The 21,719-nt window shown below is 42.3% G+C and overlaps 1 protein-coding gene across 1 annotated transcript in view; it reads right to left on the reverse strand.

Moving 5' to 3' along the window:
- The window catches only part of BAIAP3 (BAI1 associated protein 3), a 1,057,809-nt gene that overhangs the window by 257,584 nt on the left and 778,506 nt on the right, over positions 1 to 21,719 (reverse strand). Inside the window, exon 11 of the mRNA XM_078664937.1 lies at positions 17,931 to 18,033. Coding sequence (XP_078521063.1) covers positions 17,931 to 18,033 — 103 coding nt within the window. The remainder of the gene's footprint in view (positions 1 to 17,930; positions 18,034 to 21,719) is intronic.

Genomic DNA, 21,719 nt, shown 5'->3' on the forward strand with positions numbered 1-21,719 from the left:
AACGATCGCAACAAAATGATAAACAGAATTGAAGAGATAATGAAGGAGCTAGAAAAATGTGAAAATCAAGAAGAAATTTCCAAGAAAATGAACGAATTGAAATCAAGGTTAAAAAAACACGAAGAATCCATCAAAGAGAGAAAGGCAACGAAATTCCAGAGAGATAAAAATGACTACACCCAAGGAAAGATATACACATTTTCGAGAAAATTTGACAATATAAGGAAACATTATCTGCCCAAGCGGGAAACACATCAAAAACATATGCAGACCCGAGCGCTTCCGAATTAAGCTCTGAGGTGGAGTCAGAAGTCGAGTCAACAGACACAATAGATACACAAGTACCAAAAAGAAATCCACCAACAGTAATACAAGAACTTGATTTTTTACGCTTAGAAAGGCGCATGAATTTGCGCCCCCGGATCCAGGGCACAAACAAAACACAAACAAGCGAAAAAAGAAAAAGAAAAAAGAGACGTGGGGAAGACAAAACCCAAAAAACAAACAGACAGAAAAAACAAATGGAGATAAATAATCACAAAGACTTTGAAAACACAGTCATAAATCTCACCCCCATGGCGCTAACAGATATAGAAAAACAGACTCTTGCCCTTGGCCTCTCGTTTTGTGAAAAAAACAACTTTGAATATGTACAAGCGCGAAAAGACTTATTTCAATTTGTACGCAAATTAAAGCTCAAGAAATACTCCATTAATATAAACAGCAGAAAAGATGGAACGGACACTCAAGAGGATGAGAACTCAGTATTATTAACTGGATCAGATGAAACATTCTTGAATGATTTGCTAGAAATGCAACAAGAGGGATACAGTGAAGGATGGTCCAATGTGAGAGGACAAAATGATTTAAGCCAGATTCGATCCCCATTCAAACCCAAATCCACATTTACCCCGCTTATGCCAAAGGATGGCATAGATATCTTTGCGGAAAATGTAATCAAGGATTTAAAAACTTTGACAATAGAGAGCAGCAAAGAATTTGCCAAAACGCACAATGCCAACAGGACCATATATAACAACACCATGGAGAAAATCAAAAACCAACAGGATATCGTGGTCAGATGGTCTGACAAAGGGGGAAATGTTGTTCTATGGCCCCTTACAGACTGTAATGCAGAGGCACTTACACAACTTGGGGACAGACAATGCTATAGCCATATAGCACCAACCTGTCTAGTAAGTATCAAAGAAAAATACCACAAAACACTCTATGAATGGAGAAGAAATGGTCTAATCACAAGAACAGAACTGGAATACCTTACAACTGATTACCCTGTGACCCCTCAGCTATACCTGATCCCCAAAATCCACAAATCGCCCACCCACCCACCAGGAAGACCGATAATTGCATAATTGCACCTGCGTGCCTGAGTGGTACTAAACCTGGCAGATATTTGGCAGCCACCGGCAACCCCAGAACACAGCCTATCCCTGCTGACGAGGGGTGATACCCCGAAACACGTGTCCAGGGATGGCGAAGATAGCAAAGATAGCAGATAATCGAAAGAAGATGCATCGCGGAACACGTAACTACATTGACCACAGTCCTTAGGGGCGATACCGCTGGTGTGTGAGTAGTGTGCGACCCCACCCCCAATTGTAATGTTAAAGCTCCCTCGAGCAGTTGGCTGACGAGCCTGGGATCCTGCGCACCTGAGTGGTACTAAACCTGGCAGATATTTGGCAGCCACCGGCAACCCCAGAACACGGCCTATCCCTGCTGACGAGGGGTGATACCCCGAAACACGTGTCCAGGGATGGCAAAGATAGCGAAGATAGCAGATAATCGAAAGAAGATGCATCGCGGAACACGTAACTACATTGACCACAGTCCTTAGGGGCGATACAGCTGGTGTGTGAGTAGTGTGCGACCCCACCCCCAATGATAATTGCAGCAATTGGGGGATTGTTTGAAAATACGTCCCGCTTTATTGACCATTTCCTTCAACCACTAGTATGCGAATTGCCTTCCCACCTGAAAGACACTGGGCATTTCCTCACTAAAATCTATGACATCAGTTGGCAAGATGATTTTGTTCTTATGACTTTGGATGTCAATTCGCTCTACACGAGCATCAGGCATGTGGACGGATTCAATGCCCTAAAACACTTTTTGGAGAAAAGGCCAGCAGATAATCATGACCATTCCCTGATGTTACTCCAAATGGCAGAATGGTGCCTGGACAATAATGTGTTTATTTTTGATAAACTGTATTATAAACAACTGAGGGGACTGCCATGGGTACTTGCTTCGCTCATGGCAGAGTATGAGAGGGTCATGAAGGAAAATGTGGTACTGTATTTACGGTATATTGATGACATTTTTGTCCTGTGGCAGGGGACAATTGAAAGTGCAGAAAGGTTTTGTAGAGAACTTAACAACAACAGCCTCAACCTATCATTTACAAGCCACACAAGCAAAGACATCATGCAGTTCCTAGACATAGAATTGTACGTTGAGCACAATCACCTACAATCCAGAACCTACAGGAAACTGACTGCGGGCAATGCAATTTTACATTCGGACAATTTTGCAATCGGACAGTTTCCACCCTTAACCTCTTAACTTTCTTACTTTTAGAGGTATACTACTCAATTTGTATCATTGCATTAATAGCTCTGATCAACCTCTTATTTTAATCATGTAGAGTATACTGCAACCCCAAGGAAACCCAGATTGTTGCCTATACCCTGTGTGAATTCTGGAAAAAATAATCAGTGCAGCAAATCTATTAAGGGATATGTAACTTCTTTGATAAAGTTGTATAATATTGCAGATATGAGTCTATAGGATACTCGCCCCTGTTCTTGCATGATAAGCTACATTTTCAGCTAGGGGTTACAGTGACCTGTCCTACTAATAATTATAAACAATTGTGTAGGTCTTCCCCTGTGTTTAAGCCTTTAGGGATCCTTGTATCTAATAAAAGAATGTACTTAGATTCTACTGCCTGAGTTGTTTTTCTCGGTTGCCTCCCTTATATTCTTGGGTACTGAGTCAATGATGTAATAGCTCAGGTCATTCAAATTTTTGCTGTGTACCAATTTGAAATGACGGGCTACTGGATAACTGTCATCCGAGTTAACGATTGCCCTCAAGTGCTGCAAAATGCGGTTGAAGGCTTGCAGCTTCATGCTGCCAATGTATCTTAACCCACAGGTATATTCTAATACGTAAACCGCATACTCAGTGCAGCACGTATATAGTCCGTGAATTTTAATGGGGCTCCTATCAAATGCAGTATAGTATTCATTGGTGTTCACATCAAATTTACATGCTCTGCATGATATGCACTTGTAGAACCCTGTCTTACTAGATAACCAGTTCTTGGAGTCCGGACTAGATTTAACTAGGGAGTCCCTCATAGAGGGGGCCCTTCTAAAGGTGATCAGCGGGTCCTCTGGTAGTAACTGTGCTAAGGTGAAGTCTGTTTTTAATTAAAGTGTGTATATATATATATATATAAACGCTCCAAGGTTGTCCCAAACTTTGAAAATGCACTCCAACTCTCACCGATTACGGGTGAAAGCAGTGACAGCACACCGCAGGAAGCAGCAGCATATCGATCTTCCTTCTGCTCAATTCGTGATGCCTGACGCGTTTCAGTGCCTCCGCACTTCTTCAGAGGCGTGGTCTCCACATGCCCATCCATTTCAATACCAATGGATAAACTTTCACTAATAAAGGGATTGTAAGCGGTACAACATGCCAGAACTAAACCACATGTCCCAGAATGCCATCTGGGCTCAACTGAGCCGCTCATTGGATGTTTGGTATTGAAATGGATGGGCATGTGGAGACCACGCCTCTGAAGAAGTGCGGAGGCACTGAAACGCGTCAGGCGTCACGAATTGAGCAGAAGGAAGATCGATATGCTGCTGCTTCCTGCGGTGTGCTGTCACTGCTTTCACCCGTAATCGGTGAGAGTTGGAGTGCATTTTCAAAGTTTGGGACAACCTTGGAGCGTTTATATATTGCGGCCGTCCTGCCGCAGAAAATGCACCGCCCCGCTAAAGTGGGGACCATGAGGCTCCAGATGTTACTGAGTCTCACATGGATAAACTTTCACTAATAAAGGGATTGTAAGCGGTACAACATGCCAGAACTAAACCACATGTCCCAGAATGCCATCTGGGCTCAACTGAGCCGCTCATTGGATGTTTGGTATTGAAATGGATGGGCATGTGGAGACCACGCCTCTGAAGAAGTGCGGAGGCACTGAAACGCGTCAGGCGTCACGAATTGAGCAGAAGGAAGATCGATATGCTGCTGCTTCCTGCGGTGTGCTGTCACTGCTTTCACCCGTAATCGGTGAGAGTTGGAGTGCATTTTCAAAGTTTGGGACAACCTTGGAGCGTTTATATATTGCGGCCGTCCTGCCGCAGAAAATGCACCGCCCCGCTAAAGTGGGGACCATGAGGCTCCAGATGTTACTGAGTCTCACATGGATAAACTTTCACTAATAAAGGGATTGTAAGCGGTACAACATGCCAGAACTAAACCACATGTCCCAGAATGCCATCTGGGCTCAACTGAGCCGCTCATTGGATGTTTGGTATTGAAATGGATGGGCATGTGGAGACCACGCCTCTGAAGAAGTGCGGAGGCACTGAAACGCGTCAGGCGTCACGAATTGAGCAGAAGGAAGATCGATATGCTGCTGCTTCCTGCGGTGTGCTGTCACTGCTTTCACCCGTAATCGGTGAGAGTTGGAGTGCATTTTCAAAGTTTGGGACAACCTTGGAGCGTTTATATATTGCGGCCGTCCTGCCGCAGAAAATGCACCGCCCCGCTAAAGTGGGGACCATGAGGCTCCAGATGTTACTGAGTCTCACATGGATAAACTTTCACTAATAAAGGGATTGTAAGCGGTACAACATGCCAGAACTAAACCACATGTCCCAGAATGCCATCTGGGCTCAACTGAGCCGCTCATTGGATGTTTGGTATTGAAATGGATGGGCATGTGGAGACCACGCCTCTGAAGAAGTGCGGAGGCACTGAAACGCGTCAGGCGTCACGAATTGAGCAGAAGGAAGATCGATATGCTGCTGCTTCCTGCGGTGTGCTGTCACTGCTTTCACCCGTAATCGGTGAGAGTTGGAGTGCATTTTCAAAGTTTGGGACAACCTTGGAGCGTTTATATATATATATATATATATATATTCACTGAAAAAACCATAGGTTATAGACCATATATAGTTAGGAATTAGCATTTACAAAACCTTATTTTACTCACACAAAACCATTGAAATTCCATATATAGTTAGTTGCACTAACTATATATCACGCACCCGCAATCCACTGCTGATGATGTCACATATTACATCATTCATGACATGGTCAGTGACATCACTGATGACATCACTGATGACATCTCAAATGACATCACTGATGACATCACTGATGACATCTCATTTGACATCTCAAATGACATCACTGATAACATCATCCAGTGACTGTGTGTTTCTGTAAAGTTTAAATATGTTTGATATATTGAAGAATGAGTGGATGTATAAGTGTCTGGATGAAGGATTTAGTAGGTGCGTGACTGACTGTATGAGTGAGTGAATAAATGTGTCGTACTAAATGCATGGGTTAGTGACTAAACTGTCTGAATGTGTGCATCAGTATGTCTGTTGTGATGTAAACTGCTGCATGTGTTGATCATTAGCTATACGAGAGGCTATATGTGTTATTGATTGGTTGCCCAAGTATTTGTATGGGAGATTGAGTTTGTGTGGGGGGGGCTGGGAGGTGTGTGACTCTGTGCATAGATGTGTGAGCAGTTGATTCACTAGGTGTATGAGTTCAAGAGTGCATGTGGAAACACCTGTATGGGCGGTTGACTGTGTGCATGAGTGTATTGGTGAGTGAATGGATATCTCAGTGCTACATGTCAAAGTAAGTACATATGTAAAACAAAGTACATGTGAGAGTTGGCATATATAAATAACTGTGCATGAGAGCTAGTGAATGTGTGAGTGGCTGTATGGATCATTGTGAACTTGTATCAGGGATTGTATAAGAGAGTAAATATGTGTTAGTATATGTTTGAATAAGTAAGGTGTGTATAACTGTATAGTTGAGGAAATGGAGGTGAGATTGTTTCTTTGCATGACTGACTAGGTGTGTGAGTAACTCCATGGATGAGTGACAGTGTGTGAGTGTCTGTATACACTGAGTGTATCTAAGGTTATATTAGAGTCTGAAGAGGTTTATCGTATTAGCACAAGAATGATGTCAAATGAGATGTCATCAGTGATGTCATCAGTGATGTCATTTGAGATGTCATCAGTGATGTCATCAGTGATGTCACTGACCATGTCATGAATGATGTAATATGTGACATCATCAGCAGTGGATTGCGGGTGCGCGATATATAGTTAGTGCAACTAACTATATATGGAATTTCAATGGTTTTGTGTTAATAAAATAAGGTTTTGTAAATGCTAATTCCTAACTATATATGGTCTATAACCTATGGTTTTTTCAGTGAATTTTCAAGGTTTTGTAAATGCTAATTCCTAACTATATATGGTGTATAACCTATGGTTTTTTCAGTGAATTTCAATGGTTTTTTAATAGCAAATATCAAAAGCTTTAAAATGTATTCTTCTTTAAATCGAAATATATATTTTATATGTTTTTAATACAATTTTTTAATGTATTTTTTTAAATATTTTTTTTGTTTCGCTTCCGGTCCGCGAACCGGGTAGCTTCCCGTTAGCTCAATTTCTTGCCGCGACCTGGTCCGCGAACCGGTAAACGTTCCGTTTGCGCAACTGCCACGTTCGAAAACAACATCGTGACGCATCGCGTAATCGCGAAGTATCGCATTGTTGCGTAATGCGTCATATGACGCGCCGCTTCAGCGCACCCGGAAGCACTCCGGTCCGCGAAGCGAAGCGCGAAGCGCAGCTTCCCGGAAGCGATCCGGGGCGCGGCGCGGAGCGCGTACCGTAAACATAACAGGTCATGTGATTTGTCATGTGACTTGTTAATAACACTTTTCATTGGTTCCTTTCACTTTTGGTTTCCTAATGTTGTTAGGCTAGGTCATGTGACCTAAAAATAACACTTTTCATTGGTTTAGAACTATTTTTTTTCCCAAATGATGAAAACCCCTCCTTGTTTTTACCTCATTCTTACTTTCTACTTCCAGAGAGCAAGACCTATTTTTCACAATGGCTTCTGTAATAGCTGCAGCTGGTGCTTCTCAGCAACCACCACCACCACCACCACCACCAAAAGGACCACCTCCAACACTGGACTTTGGTAGAGAGGAAGATAATGAGGACGAAGAGGAGGAGGAGGAGGAAGAGCAAGTAAGGCAGTTCCTGCCAGAAACACCAAGGCAGAGCCATCTTGCTGCCAATCCCCCAAATGTCATCCCCAGCACCTCCTGTGGACAAAGCTCATTCGCCGGACCAGACAATATTCAAGCTCCTTTTGAACACTACAAAATAGTTTGTATATATTGTGGAGGAACTATTTGTTATAGAGAGAAGAGTATTACTTTGATTAACCGAGCTGGAGAAAATCATAAATGCATCAAGATGAGAAAACAATGAATCCTTTTTATTTTTTTTTGCTCCTGTTGAGACATGTTCAAACCCTGCTTTTTTGTTATTTCCTCTAAAAAAACACAAAATAGTTTTCAAAAATCAAAAAAAATCAAAAAATTGTTCAGAAAATTAATAAAAAAAATAAAAAAAATAAAAAGAATTAAAAAACAGTTCTTTTCAGAACTACCTTCCATTTATAACAAAATTGCCCAAATTTTTATACCCTGTCTTTCTTTTTTCCTCATAGTACGCTCCTCGGACCGCTTCCCGGTGCGGGTACCGGGCGCTCCCCACGCAAAAACAAAGAAAAAAAATATTTTTTTTTTGCCCCGTGGGGCCCTTTTAAAGCCTCCACATCAAACCTAGGGGGTCAGGGAGGATCTACTATGCCCCCTTATGGTCATTTCCCCCTTTGTTTTGGCCTCCTCTTGTCTCTCGATCCTACCGAGAGACAAGATGGCGGCCGCTCCGGACTGTTTAGAATGTTGACAGACACCGGAGAGCCAATCAGCTTCGCTTCGCGAAGTTCCGTTACGCGTCAAGTACGCGAACCGGGGCGCTACCCGGAGCGCGCTTACAGATATATATCTTTTTTTTAACGTTAATTTCTCAAAATCCACTGGAGCACATATCTTGAGACCTAGCAAAGGCACATCAGGCTAACAGTCCCTACAATTTTGCCAAGTTTCGTGCAAATCCATTCAGCCGTTCGGGCTAAAAGTGAGGCCAACCGCCCTATGGAAATTAACATGGGAAAAACGCGTTTTGGGACCCCCCTTTTTTCTCGGCCCCCCCTTGACGAAACCCCCCCAAATTTTCAGTGGCTGCTCAGAAACAAAATGTTCCATTTTCCTGAAAATTTCAGCCAATTCCGTCCACAAACGCCAAACTTATTAGACATAGAATTTTCAAAAATCCATAGAGAAAAAATCCTAACTATATATACCTACTGACGACCGCCAGTAGGTAATATATATATATATATATACATATACATATACATATACAAATGTGGTTTTCCTTTAGTATGTCAAAAACTGCTGAACCAATTTACACAAAATAACAAAAAGGGCTCTTTCTGGACCGAGAGCTATCTTTCTGCCAAATTTGGTGTAATTCCATCAGCAGTTCGGGCTGTAGTCATGTTCAAAACCCAAATAGGAATTAACATGGGTAATGCACTTATTTGATTCCCCTTCTTCTCAACCTACGCTTGACGGATCACCCCGAAACTTTCCATGCACACCAAGACCCAACGTGACAATTTTGTGAAGATTTTTCAAACGGCATCAAAGATATAGGCAAGTCAAATAACGCTTTTCCTATGGAAACTAGGTCCTAATTATAACTAACACATACTGCAGGAAAGCACCCCTTTTAACATGGTCACCTCCACTTTTTGCCTAGTATCTGATGCAATTTTGTGCACTGGGTTCCTGCTATCCAAGTCCCCTGTCCCCTGTCCCCTATGCCAGATCTCATTCCCTAAAACTGCACAATTGTTTCCCAACTGGCAAGACCTCTAGTACTCCTGTAAGTCCCTAATAAATGGTACCCCTGGTACTTAGGGCATGGGTATTAAAGAGGGTCCCTAAGGGCTGCAGCATGTATTGTGCCACCCTATGGAACCCCTCACCACACTCATGCAGACTGCCATCATAGACTGTGTGAAATGATGCAGACAAAATTGAAGACACAACATGGTACACAGCCTGTGTGCCATGCCTGCCATGACTGCATGCAATATATGTAAGTCACCCCTAAGGCAGGCCTTACAGCTCTAAGGCAGGGTGCATTATGTTAAATGTGTGGACATATCTGCATGAGCAGATATGCCTCTGTTATGACTAATTAGACATTGCAAGTGAACAGGGAAGCCATCTTAAGTATATGTACTCAACACTGGTGATAACGAGTTACCCAGCTACACCATGGCTTCATTGAAACCAAAGGTGTTTGGTATCACACACCTCGTATTAATAAACCCACTCTGATTCCAGTGATGTATTTATTAATGCATTCACCCAGAGGTTACCTTTGAAGTACCCCCTGAACCCTACTAGACTTCTAGTGTGCTGGCTGCCTGGTAGAGTCCAGCCTGCCTACACAGATGCACTTCTGACCCTCTAGGCTGGTGAGAGCCCCACTCACAGAGGTCAGGAACAAAGCCTATTTACACCTCCTCTGGCAGGAGGCTAGAAAATCAGCATATCAAAGCCAGGGGCTTTAAAGCTTCTTCCGCCTTTGATATGCAACCCCACTTCCCCTAGACCTGGGAGATGCACCCTCTGCCCTGAGGCCGATCTGGCACCAGGACAGGCAGGAAATTAGTTATGCGAAGATGGGTGGAGTACACTCAGGTCAGACACACCCCTAGGGTGAGCTGCCTGATGTGTCCCACTCTAAGAATATTCTGCCATCTTGGTGATGGCAAAATTAGGACCACTGGGACAAGGTAATGTCCACTTCCCGCAGGAAGTGGTCATATAGGGGGCGTAGTGACCCCAAGGTTAGTGGCCCATTGGCTACTACTTTACACTCCTCTAGCACTCCTAAATTGAGAATTGTAGGTGGCCGCCTGACACCAGAACATCAGACTCACCTGACTACAGAAGAAGAGGACACCGAAGAGATGATCAAAGCAAGAACTGAAGACTATTGTGGGTTTTTGGCACCAAACCCTGCCTGCCCGGTCCAGACTTGACATTTACAAAGACCCGACTCATCCTGCAGCTGTGCATCTTCCAAAAGCCTCAGAGCATTGCCAGTACTTTGAAAACCAACCCACATCTCCCTTGGAGTGGAGGAGCCATCCTGCAGGCACCGACTGCGATGTCTGGTTCCAAGAAGCTGATGATCAGCGGGTCCACCAAAGCAGTAGCCACAAAGGGGGAGGTCAGCATACTCAAAGAGGTGGGATCCATTTCCTTCTCAAATTTGGAAATGCCAGGACCCCTACGAGCCTCCCTGCACCAATACTTGGGGTACCGAACCCCTAGCTGCAACCAACGCTTGTTTAGAGGCCAATACGACTCCAACGATCTGAAAACTGACCAGCCGATGAGGGACAACAGCTCCACAAAGGCTAGTACCGAAAGTGTCCCAGCTGTTCTGATTTGCTGCCCTTTTCGGGTCCAGACCGAGAACCGTGACCGCCTACGACGCACAAGGGCCAGTCGGCCAAAACCCTCTGCACCCAAGCCCCCAGGCCCAGATCCATTAACACCGACTTCTCCCCCTCTCTCCCAGGTCTCTCATGAATTAAGCCCCCCATTGTGAGAACCCAGATGTCTCCCCAGGTCCCTATTTGCAGCCTATTTCTAGGTGGCTCACCTCTTTGCCAACAGTGTAATGCATAAGACTGCCAACCAGTCCAGCACCTCTGCACCCAGACACACCAGGGCAGGTAAAACTGAACTGCTCGTGGCACTCGGGACCTTGGCTCCCTAACACCTCACCTCCTAAAGGGGATCCTCGAAATCTTATTGCAAGTACCTCTATGAAATAAATGTTCTTTGCTCCATAAGAAAAGCATTCCTGCGTAAATACTCATTGTTTGCTAACATTGCTAAAAACTGTAAAGTAATATCTTGAAAATTACTTACCAAATCACAAAGTTCTTAGTGTGGAAATATATATAAAATCTGGTATTTTCTAAATTGGTCTTGAATTTCTTCTTTCGTGTATGTCTTATTTATTGACTCTGTGTGTGTTCAACAAATGCATTAACACTACCCTCTGATAAGCCTAAACTGCTCGGACTTACTACCACAAAATGGAGCATTCAGGATTATTAATTAAAACCCTGTAAGTCAATAAGGGTAATCTCGACTTTCTACATAGTGTACCTCTTTTTGCTACACTACATAAACAAGCATTTGCAATGCAATAGGTCTCACATTTACGCTAGTTTGAGCTATTGACATTGTAAATGACAATGCCTTCTTTTAAGTTTAGCTTTTTAAAACATACATAAAAGGCATTGTCATTTATAATGGCAAAAGGTTAAAGACGCATTGCAAATCCTTGTTGAATCCTGCCGCCCCCAACATTGTTGTCTGTTCAACGGTTTGCAACTGCATTCACAACCATTGATTCATTTGATTGTTTCTCGCAATTAGGAGGTGAGCCCCTTTCACGCTCCTTCCTATCTGAAATTCAAAATGAGTCACAAATTCAGTCTTGTAAATCTGACTCGCAATAGGACGTTTATAAATCGCAAAATGCTCTTTTGCTGTCTCAGTAGTGTTTGTACATCAGTTCCTTAATTTCTCATAATCAATCCTAATAATCCAAGATTAATATTGTAAATAGATGTTTTACACAACGGGAAGTAGCAGGTCTTTGCTCGTAAATGATACAGAGTGCCACCACTGTGGGCTTCATATAAAACTACAAACCGAACATGGATAATAAAAGGTGCTGCTCACCAGCTAAGACTCATCAAAACAATCGAACGTCTCCCACTACAAGATGGCAACTGTTCGTACAGGCATTGGTAAACTCGATATCGGAAAATGTTATCACCAGCCTGACTAGAACCGTCACTGGAGATCTCCACTGAAACGGTCCTTCGTGCAACTGCAAGACTCACTAGAGGCGCGAGGAAGTTCCCAGGTCAACCTCAACGCTGGGAAGCCGGGTTCGAGTCTCGGCAGGGATGCTTAACATGCTGTGGGGTGCAGCCGCTAAAGTTAAAGCATGCCATGGTAGAAAGTGAAAGCGGGTAGAAACCCATTAAAGAGAAGTTAAAGCATGCGTGTTTGAAAGTGAAAGCGGGCAGAAAACCATTAAAGAAAAGATAAAGCATGCCGTGTTTAAAAGTGAAAGCGGGTTTACAAACTAAAACAAGCTGTCACCAACACCCTTTCACTTTAATGGGAAAAAAAGGATCTACACCGAGTAATGAAGGAGACCTCGTCGCGCTGCAAGCAAGCGATCCAATCCGGATGGGCCGTCGCAGAAGGAGACAGGGCCGTAACAAAAAAGCCTGACTTTCAATCGGAGGCAAGCGTTTAACATAAACTATGCCACTAGCCAATAAGAAAGATGGGCGGGGCTTCAAGTCCACTTCTAAAATCTCCTCTACCACAATATGTCTTGCAGAGCGAGGAGCGCATGCGCGCTCCAACGCTAGGTTTGCGAGACCTAAAAACCAGCTTCCTACACAGATATATTTACTTTAAATTGACTTACCATGCGCGGTAATGGTATGTGTGGTAAAATACCCCAAAAATGCATGCGTGGTAAATGCATGTGTGCTAAAAGCTACGTGGTAAAGGCTCTGCGTGGTAACTGCCGTCTTGTAAAGGCTGTTTCCCCCCAGGGAACAGGCACACAGTTGTTCTCCATACTGTGTCATCGCTGCACTATGTAGATAGGAAGAACAATATTAAAATGTGTGCTTCTAAAACCCCTGCAGTGCAGACAGAGCTCTTTGGCTGTTCTGCCCCTCCTCCCTTCCCCAACTCAAGCCCAACAGCAGAATATGCACTTTGAAATTTATTAAGTTCTTTAAAAAGCCAAGGTACATTTTCACTGGGAAGTAAAACCGTACAACAATTTAGTCTCGGACATTGAATTGGCTCATGCAAATTACTATATCATTAACTGGGTCTAATCTGTGACCATTAGGTCTAACAATTCTTTGTACCTACCGTGTTTCGATGTCTTCTAATATTATTTCCATAATTACGAATGCAACACCGTTAAGTATTTTGCTTGGGGTGATCACAGCTGCTAATGGAATGTTGGAGGTGTAAGGAGAATTTAACAATCGCTGTATTTCTGCAATAATATTTTTTGCAAGTAGCTCATTACCAATGCGGATTGTGCTCCGTGGGCGAGCAGCATAACATTTTGTACATTTGCAAACGGCTTTTCCTACTATTTGTACAAATGTCTCGCGATTAGTAAACTGAACTTAATTTTAAATTGTCATCTCAATTTAAAAAAAAAATATTTTTGATCAAAAGACACATTTGAGGGTATGAATATTGATGTCTTGTCCTCAACGTTGTAATTATTCATTACCTAAATGTGTGCACATGATTGCATGTTTACTATGGTAATGGAAATCTTGGAGCTATTATTTAATTGACCTAACCTTCAAACAGTTCTGAAAAGGGCAAGCTAGTTATCTCACTGCTGATATGTTATGAACCACTTAGCTTGTCATTTTGAGATTGTGGGCCGACTGCTTAGTATTAACATTGTATCCCTGTCTCCTGTGCCATGGGTATAATGAAAACACTAACAAAGGGGGAGAAATGTCACTAACAGAATACTCTGTAGACTGTGGGAGAAGGTCAGTTGTGCTAGTCCTTCGTAATTTCATGTTTTTCGCAGGTGTTTTCAATCTAATCTCTCAAGCTTTGCGTTGTACTCAACCTTATCCAAAATTCTGAGGATGCCCACTTCTTGTAAGATATTTAGGTCTGACGTTAGCCAAGACCATTTTGTTTTACTAGTATTATATGGGTAACAAATTTGCTGATCAGTGTTTGAGCCAGCTTGCTTTATCCATTGGTCTGTTGGGGTGCCATACATATTTTGTTTCTGCTCACTAGATCATGGAACAATAGGTCAGCCCTCTTCAGTGATTGGGTAACTTTACTGATAGAGACAGCATTCTTCCATTTCACAAGGAACACATCCACACACAAAGTAGCTCTATTCAGTGCCAGGAACTACTGTGGCAATGTGTTCTTTTTGAGGCCAAAGAATATTTCTACTTTTACCCAATTCATTTGTTTAGATTGACAAGTGTACAGTAGCTTCTCTAACAATGAAGGTTTGCCAAAAGATAAAAAAAGAAGTATTAACAAAGAAGCCAAAGGGATGTTAGCCAGCAACAAACTTGTTGATGTTGCCAGTGCTTGTTTTCTGTGACTTGTTGCAGTATAGCTAGTGTGTGTAAGTGCTTACTTTGTTCAGATGGTTGCAGGTGCTGGGAAAAGGCTTGTGTTTATTGGGGCTAGAACGAATTTTTCATCAGATCAAGAGAAAAAGTCATGTTTCTGTGATGCTAAAAACAAGTCTTTGGGTATTCTTCTCCAATGATCGTTAATTCCATAACAGATTAGTACAACAAATTCATGGGTAACCTAGTTAAAGATTATGATCTACTGAAGTGCAAGAGTAAATAGCCTAAGCCTTCTCTACGCTGTTTCTCGAAAGGATCTGGTCACCAAAATAAATTATCCGAGACATCTTGAGAAAATTTGAAGACAACCATCATCGCTTTCAAATCTTATTATTCTCTGGGTCAATATATATATGGTTGATCCTGCTAAAAATCACCCAAAGCTATTTTTTTAATATCGTTAAACAAAGAAACTCCTACTCCTCCAACAGCAAAGTCTCCACACCAGCACTAAAATGTGAAGAATTTGCAGTCTGGTTTGGAAAGAAAGTAAAGTCTAATGAGCAATCACTTTTGCCAAAATCCCTTATCCAAGATGATTGCTCGCTAACCCACAAAGCCCAGTGGACCTGGTTGTATTTTGGCACAATCTCTGAGCCAGATTTACTTCAAACTATAAACAAGGTGAAACCTACCAATCACTTCTCTTACACATTGCCTCGCTCACTGATCAAGAAAATGGCCAGGATGCTGCTGCCGTACTCAACCTCCCTTGTTCACTCCCCACCGTGGTCGAACTGGTCTGTAGGGCAATAAAGCAGTGTACGAAGGGCTGGTCTGACAGGTCAGTGTGTGGGCCTGTTTCGGGGCTGTTTGTGGGTCTATTTATGATCTGCTGGGTTTTGCTCTTGATTTCACTGATAATAAAACAAACATTGCCTGCAGCAGGTTCAAATTCATGTAGTCTTCCAAACATTGCAAAACGCCCTTACAATGTATCGTTACAAGTCAAAAACTGCCCCAATTTGCAAACATGGGCCACTTTTTTTACCTTTCTAATTCACTCTTGTGAAACTAATTTATTTTAGTGCCTCGACCTATTTGCTGTCTCAGTCCCACCCAGTTTCTCACCGAAACAAGGTGTCTTCCCTAACAGTCGTAAAATTGGCCAGGTCTTACCCATCCTGAATAAGCCCATTTGTGACACCAATGGCATGAATAACTTTTGCCCGATTTCAACACTTACCTTCGCTCCACATCAAGGCTAAAAACAACTTTTCCAATCTGGTTTTAAGCAGGGTTGTAGAACAGAAACAATCCTTCTCTAAAGTAAATAGCTTTCTCCACCTCCTCGACTCAGGTAACTCCTGACTTCGAGTGCTCCTGGATCTTTCAGCTGCCTTCGACACAGTCAATCTCCACACTCTGACTATCCTGAAGGAACAATTGGCATCAATGAGACAGTCCTTAAGTGGTCTGACTCCTGTTTATTCAACCGTTCACACATAGTGAAAATAGAGAGTAGGCAAAATCCGTATAAAGCAAAGGGTTCCACCGGGCTCTGTCCTCTCAACAACCCTGTTTAATGTATATCATATAAACCTCTTGGAGATATTTAGAGAAAATCTGGATTTTTTTTGGTATCAGTATGCAGATGATACTACCTGACAATAGAATCCCTTGAAAACATATGTTTTCTCTCCACCACCCTCGAGAGGGTTAAACTATGGATGGCCAATCACGACTTAATACTCAATCAAACTAAAACTGAATTTTTACAAACAAATCTCACCGAAAAATCCACCCTCCCAAACCAAGAGTGCCAGGAATCGTTCTCTTCCCTAACTCCAACCCAGTCAATGTTGAGAAGCCAAATGATTGGATTTTATACTACACAAGTCTCTAGACCTCCAGAAGCAAATCTTAATGATGGCCAAAAACGCACACCACCAGCTAAGACTACTTTGGGGCTTCCGGCCATTAATTCCGGAGCAGGCCATGAAACTTGTGGTTCAGACACTGACTCTGTCCAGACTAGATTATGGTAACTCACTTCTCTCCGGTCTCTCTAAAGTGCTTCTAGCTTTTCTGAGAGCAGTGCTCCATCCTACTGCCTGCTTTGTGACAGGTCAAAGGAAATTTGAATATATCTTGTCTATTCTTCACATCCTGCAGTGGCTCCCCATTGATGAAAGAGTCCAATTTAAGACTGCATGCATTAGTCATAAAATCATCCGCATCTCTACTCCCTCCTACCTACCTGTTTCGAAAACTGAAAGTCTCTGGAACTCAACGAGGATCGAAAAAAGCTGAGTAACTCCTGCTCGAATCTCTGACTTTCCTGCAAGAACACTCCATGAGACAAGCCGCTTCTGGTAGTGCAACAAGGCTTTGGAACCTTCATCAGCCCTTCACACAAACTCCTATCCACATTGAATAGGAAACTCACAATTCTCTTATTTGAGACACACTTTGATTAAAGTAGGGATTTTAATGTACATCTCCTATGTTGGATTGATCTGTCTTTGTGTTATGAAATGTTTGTTCTCTCAGTTCTCTTGGCTATTTTCTGCTGATTTAATATGATGGTTAGCTAACTATTTCTTATCCTGTATCATCCCCGCTGGTATGAACATTTTATTCTCTAGATTTCCTTGTGTTAGAAGGTTGTTTATGATGTTTGTTAACCAGAACTTACTTCCTGCTGTAAAGCTCTCTAATGCCTATGGGCCAAGACTGTGCTATATAAAAAAACACATAATAAAGAGATCTCCAAGTCTAAAATTTACAGCTAGAATCAGAGATTCATAGAAATAATTTACCCTCAAGAACATTGATGAGTCAAGGCTTCACCAAATCCAGTGCCTAATTTGTGAAAAAAATAAGTGCAAGGGCTCTCGTCAGGAGGCAACTGCTTCTTGCACCACACATTGCCCCTGCCATGCTGCCAATGATAACAACAACACAACTACAAACCATCACACTCTTACAAGTGTGACATTTCAGACTATTTCAGGCTCCACGCTATGAGAATGGCTTGGGCAGCATGAAATAACATTTTTTATGTATATTGAATTAATTATTGCCTATTGTTGTGGTCATCTCTAAAGCAGCCAGACGGTGCCACCTTGTGGCAGACTACACAAGCGCAGGTGTTGACAATTAAGTGCCGGTGCAGAGCACCGGAATCCACGGCTCAAATTAAGCATTGACCAAATCTTAAGACCAGCCTCTTTGTATTTTGCTGGATTAGTTCAGTACTGCCACACGACTCGGCCAATGATTCATGCAACCTTTCTTTCTTTATGGTCTCTGCTGAACCCTGGAGGCTATGACTGAATACTCCGGAACAATAAGAGCGTGCACGTGTAGGCAGTGATGAATACAAATACTGTCCATGCATCACTCAGTGGTTACAGGTGTTCGAGAGGATGGGCCATACTGATGAACCATTCAAGGCATTTGCATTTACTTACATTAACGGAGATGTTAAGGCAACCCAGAAAATCATCCGCGTTGTCCTCGGCTGCGCCTGCAGTGCCATTAGCCCTGGCTGACTTCACAATCTGTTTGAAATACCTGTCATAGGCAAAATAAACAAATCATTAAATAAATAAACAAATAAATAGGCAAACAAATTGAAAGTCAAATTTGAGTTGTATTTTTTTTGTTTTTACTAGTATTCCCACATTTCAGCAACGGTGTGTGATCAGCTTGTGTTGATGTGTGCTCTTTTGCAGAGGAGGTCTCACAATATTTTTGTCAGGTATAGTCTGATTCATTCTAAGCATGTTAGTTATCTACCAAAAACACAAAGCATTGGACACATTGTTGATCGGAATAAAAAACAAGGTGGTGTGAATATTGGTTAATTAGAGATATGGCACCTTATTTTTTTGTGCACTTTGAGTTGCTAATTAACAGTGTACCAGAGTTTCTGCACCTATTCCCACATATAAAGTAGATCATTTCACGTTGTTTTGCGGGAACAGAGGATTCGTACTCGGTAACACATTGAGGTTTAACACACCAAGAAATACTGAATGTGGTAATTCAGAATTACTTGTGATACCCACAGGGAACCCGAAGCCATTCATAATCACGAGCTTACTGAGGAAGGCAGGTACCGGTGCTATCATTCAGAGGCCTTTTCAGTATGTCATGCTGCATAAATTAATAGCGATTACCTTTAACATATAAAAACAACAGCCATCACATTAAATGACAGCCCAGGGCGTGAGAGAGATGCTGATACAGTTTTGCGTTGCGCTCGAACGTGGCAAAAACATATTGCATTTGTCCTGGTGTCTCCTTAACTGTACGTTCGTCAAACGCGTCGCTGTTACCCATAGCAACGTTTAACAACATTTTCATGTATTAAGAATAGCACACTCCTCCACAACGCGCAGACTTGCCAACAGACGCGGCGCCACCGTGTGTCACACGGTATCGGCCTCCTTCACACAGTCTGGAGTCGATGTTGCACAATGGCTAAAAAGATGGTCTGGAAATCCATGCATTTTATTTATTTGTATTTATTTATTTAATGCATTTTTATAAAGCGCGGACTTTACCCGAAGGTGTCAGAGCACTGTACAATAGAACCAGTCACGTTACATGAGAGAACTGTTGCAGGAATAAAACAAACAAAAAAAGCAGGCCATAGAATCGGAGAGATGCAGGCAAAAGGCACACAATCTCAAGCACAGCATGAACAGACTGTACAAGCAAAAATAAGAATAAATATGACAAATTATACAATGACTAAAGAACTTCCTGGCGAATAATAGCAGGCCATAGAATCAAAACAACGCAGGCAAAAGGAACACAATTTCAAACGCCGCAAGCACAGGATGCACAAACAAAAAAAAAATATTTGTGACAAATTTACAATTACTAAATAACTTCCTGGTGGGGTCTGAGAAGGAGGGAATTCGTTCTGAAAGTGTCTTTGGGATAAACGAGATTTGAGGTTCGCTTTGAAGATCTGCATTGGTGTGAAACCCTCCAGGATATGCTCAGAAGCTTTGTTTTTTTATGAGGGTTAGGATAAGGTAGAAGGGCGTCACAAACAGTTCTTGGCACAAAGCCCCGCCCCTCCGACGCCCCCCGCCCCCACCCTCCCCCCCTCACACAGTGAAAATGTCGAGAAGGTAGAGGTCTGAATAAGCTAAATGCGTCTCTCGCGAGGCTGCTTTGAGTATTTGCAGAGCCATGGACCCGACCATAGAAACTGCCAATAGGATGCTAATTTGCACTGGAGTGACCCCTTATTACGCACCGTGAAGGGCTGCTATTTCGCTTCATTTATTTTTCATAGCTGTCAGTGCCAGTCGGCCACAGCAGAAATCATGCTCTTCGTAGATAAAATACAAATATTGATTTTTCCTGTTGATGAACAGCAACAGTGGCAAAAAGAAGTGGATCGAAATAGCATCTCCCTGAAAAATGCAATATAGTGCTAAATGCCTTCGCGGTGCAAATAGGCACAACTCGGGCACATCTTCATAGTGACCATGCAGTGGCATCGTGAATATACAATTCAATGACATTTGAACTCCTAAATGCATTCACTTGTTTCATGACACAGGCTGCCTATGCAAGAGAGGAAGGTTCCATCTGGAAGGATTTTATTAGGAATCTGATGTAAACATGCACACTATTTTTAAACGGTTCTTAGTGATCTGTACTTTAATAATGAAGAAATGTTGGTGTTGTTATTTTTAAGTCATTTTGCACAGACATGTTGTTTATTTATTTTATTAAACTGTGCGACTACTTAAAATCTTTACAGACATGTTATTATCAAAACATTACATATGCTTAGAGAGGTCTTTGGACCAGCCCCTCCCTCATGATGAAATGGCTTTGTGGTCTGTCTCTGGTCTCTGCTCTTGATTTGATGGATTTCCTCCCTGTTCTTGTGTTGTCCCACCTAGGATCATTTCAGTTCCACAGTTCTGATTGATTGAGATGCATTCCCCCATTGCTAATTTTAGGGAGCTCTTTTTTCTTTCTAGTTTAGCACTGTGTGAGAGAGTAGGAGTACTCTTGATCCTTCTGACGTCTCTTCCCAACTCTCTCTCTTTCTCTCTTCTCGGTCCGCCTCCTATTGTTAAATTTCCTCCTAGTCTAGTAGTCACACGGCCACTACCCCTGAACTCTTTGTTTTTTATCTCCCACAGCTCTCTCATACAGTTTCCTCCATTTCTCTCTGTTCTTTTTTTCATGCACCCAACCACCAACCACTTGCACACTCTCTACTATTACCCCCCTCTGCTCATCCTTTCATCCCCTGTGCTAATTTTTTTTTTGGACGAGGACCTGGATTCTGTAAAGTGCTACCAGGCCATTTGATAATAATGCAACTTCTAAAGTTACTGGAGCTAAAAAGGAACTAGAACAGTTGTAAATGTTCAGCGCCACAGATGGCCAACCACCAGTACTGGAGCACCATCCCACAGAAAATAATAGATTCAGGGCCTTGAAATAGAACCCCATAGAAAATAAGGTTATCCGTAATAAACTTACTTTGATGTTTTTAAAAAGTAAATATAGATCTTTGTATTACTCCATACTTTTTTTTTATAGTGTTCCTAAATGACCATCATACTTATTGGAATGCGTAAGCATCCATTACAATGCATGATCACAGATTGTTGCCCATCTTAGAGTTGCGTCATGTGCAAACCTGCATACACGTAGGGTCATCCTGCATTGTCTTTTCTTTAGCATGAAACCAATTTCAAGATGGCCACACATATGTCCACATGCATGCGAATGCTTCATGACATGCAGGTGGCTATGTAGACATTAACAGAATCTAATGCAAACAAGCAGCGGCAAAGCCAATAGCACAACCTTTTACAGTCTAAACCAATTGGCTTCACCAGTACTTGTTATAAATGAAAAACAGACAGAATTTTGACATAGTATTATAAACAAGGCTAAGGGAAAGTACCATAAATAATGTTCACAAGGCAGTGATACAAGACAAGTCCGGCACTATGGGTGTTTTACGCAGGAGTCACAAAATTACAAGGAACACCTAACTGAAGTCATACAGCCTGATTCATGTAGCCATTAGCGCTCGCAAAAGGGCCAGATTCTGAGAATCTGGCCCTTTGCGAGTGCGATTTTAGCATTTGGTATTCATGATACCAAATGCAAAAATCGCTATTTAAGAAGTCGCAAATATGCGAGGAATAGCATTTAAGGAATCTCTATTAGAGATTCCTCAAATGCTATTCATGACACATCAAGAA

This window comes from Lissotriton helveticus, chromosome 10 (assembly GCF_964261635.1).
Source record: "Lissotriton helveticus chromosome 10, aLisHel1.1, whole genome shotgun sequence".
NCBI classification, from domain to species: domain Eukaryota; kingdom Metazoa; phylum Chordata; class Amphibia; order Caudata; family Salamandridae; genus Lissotriton; species Lissotriton helveticus.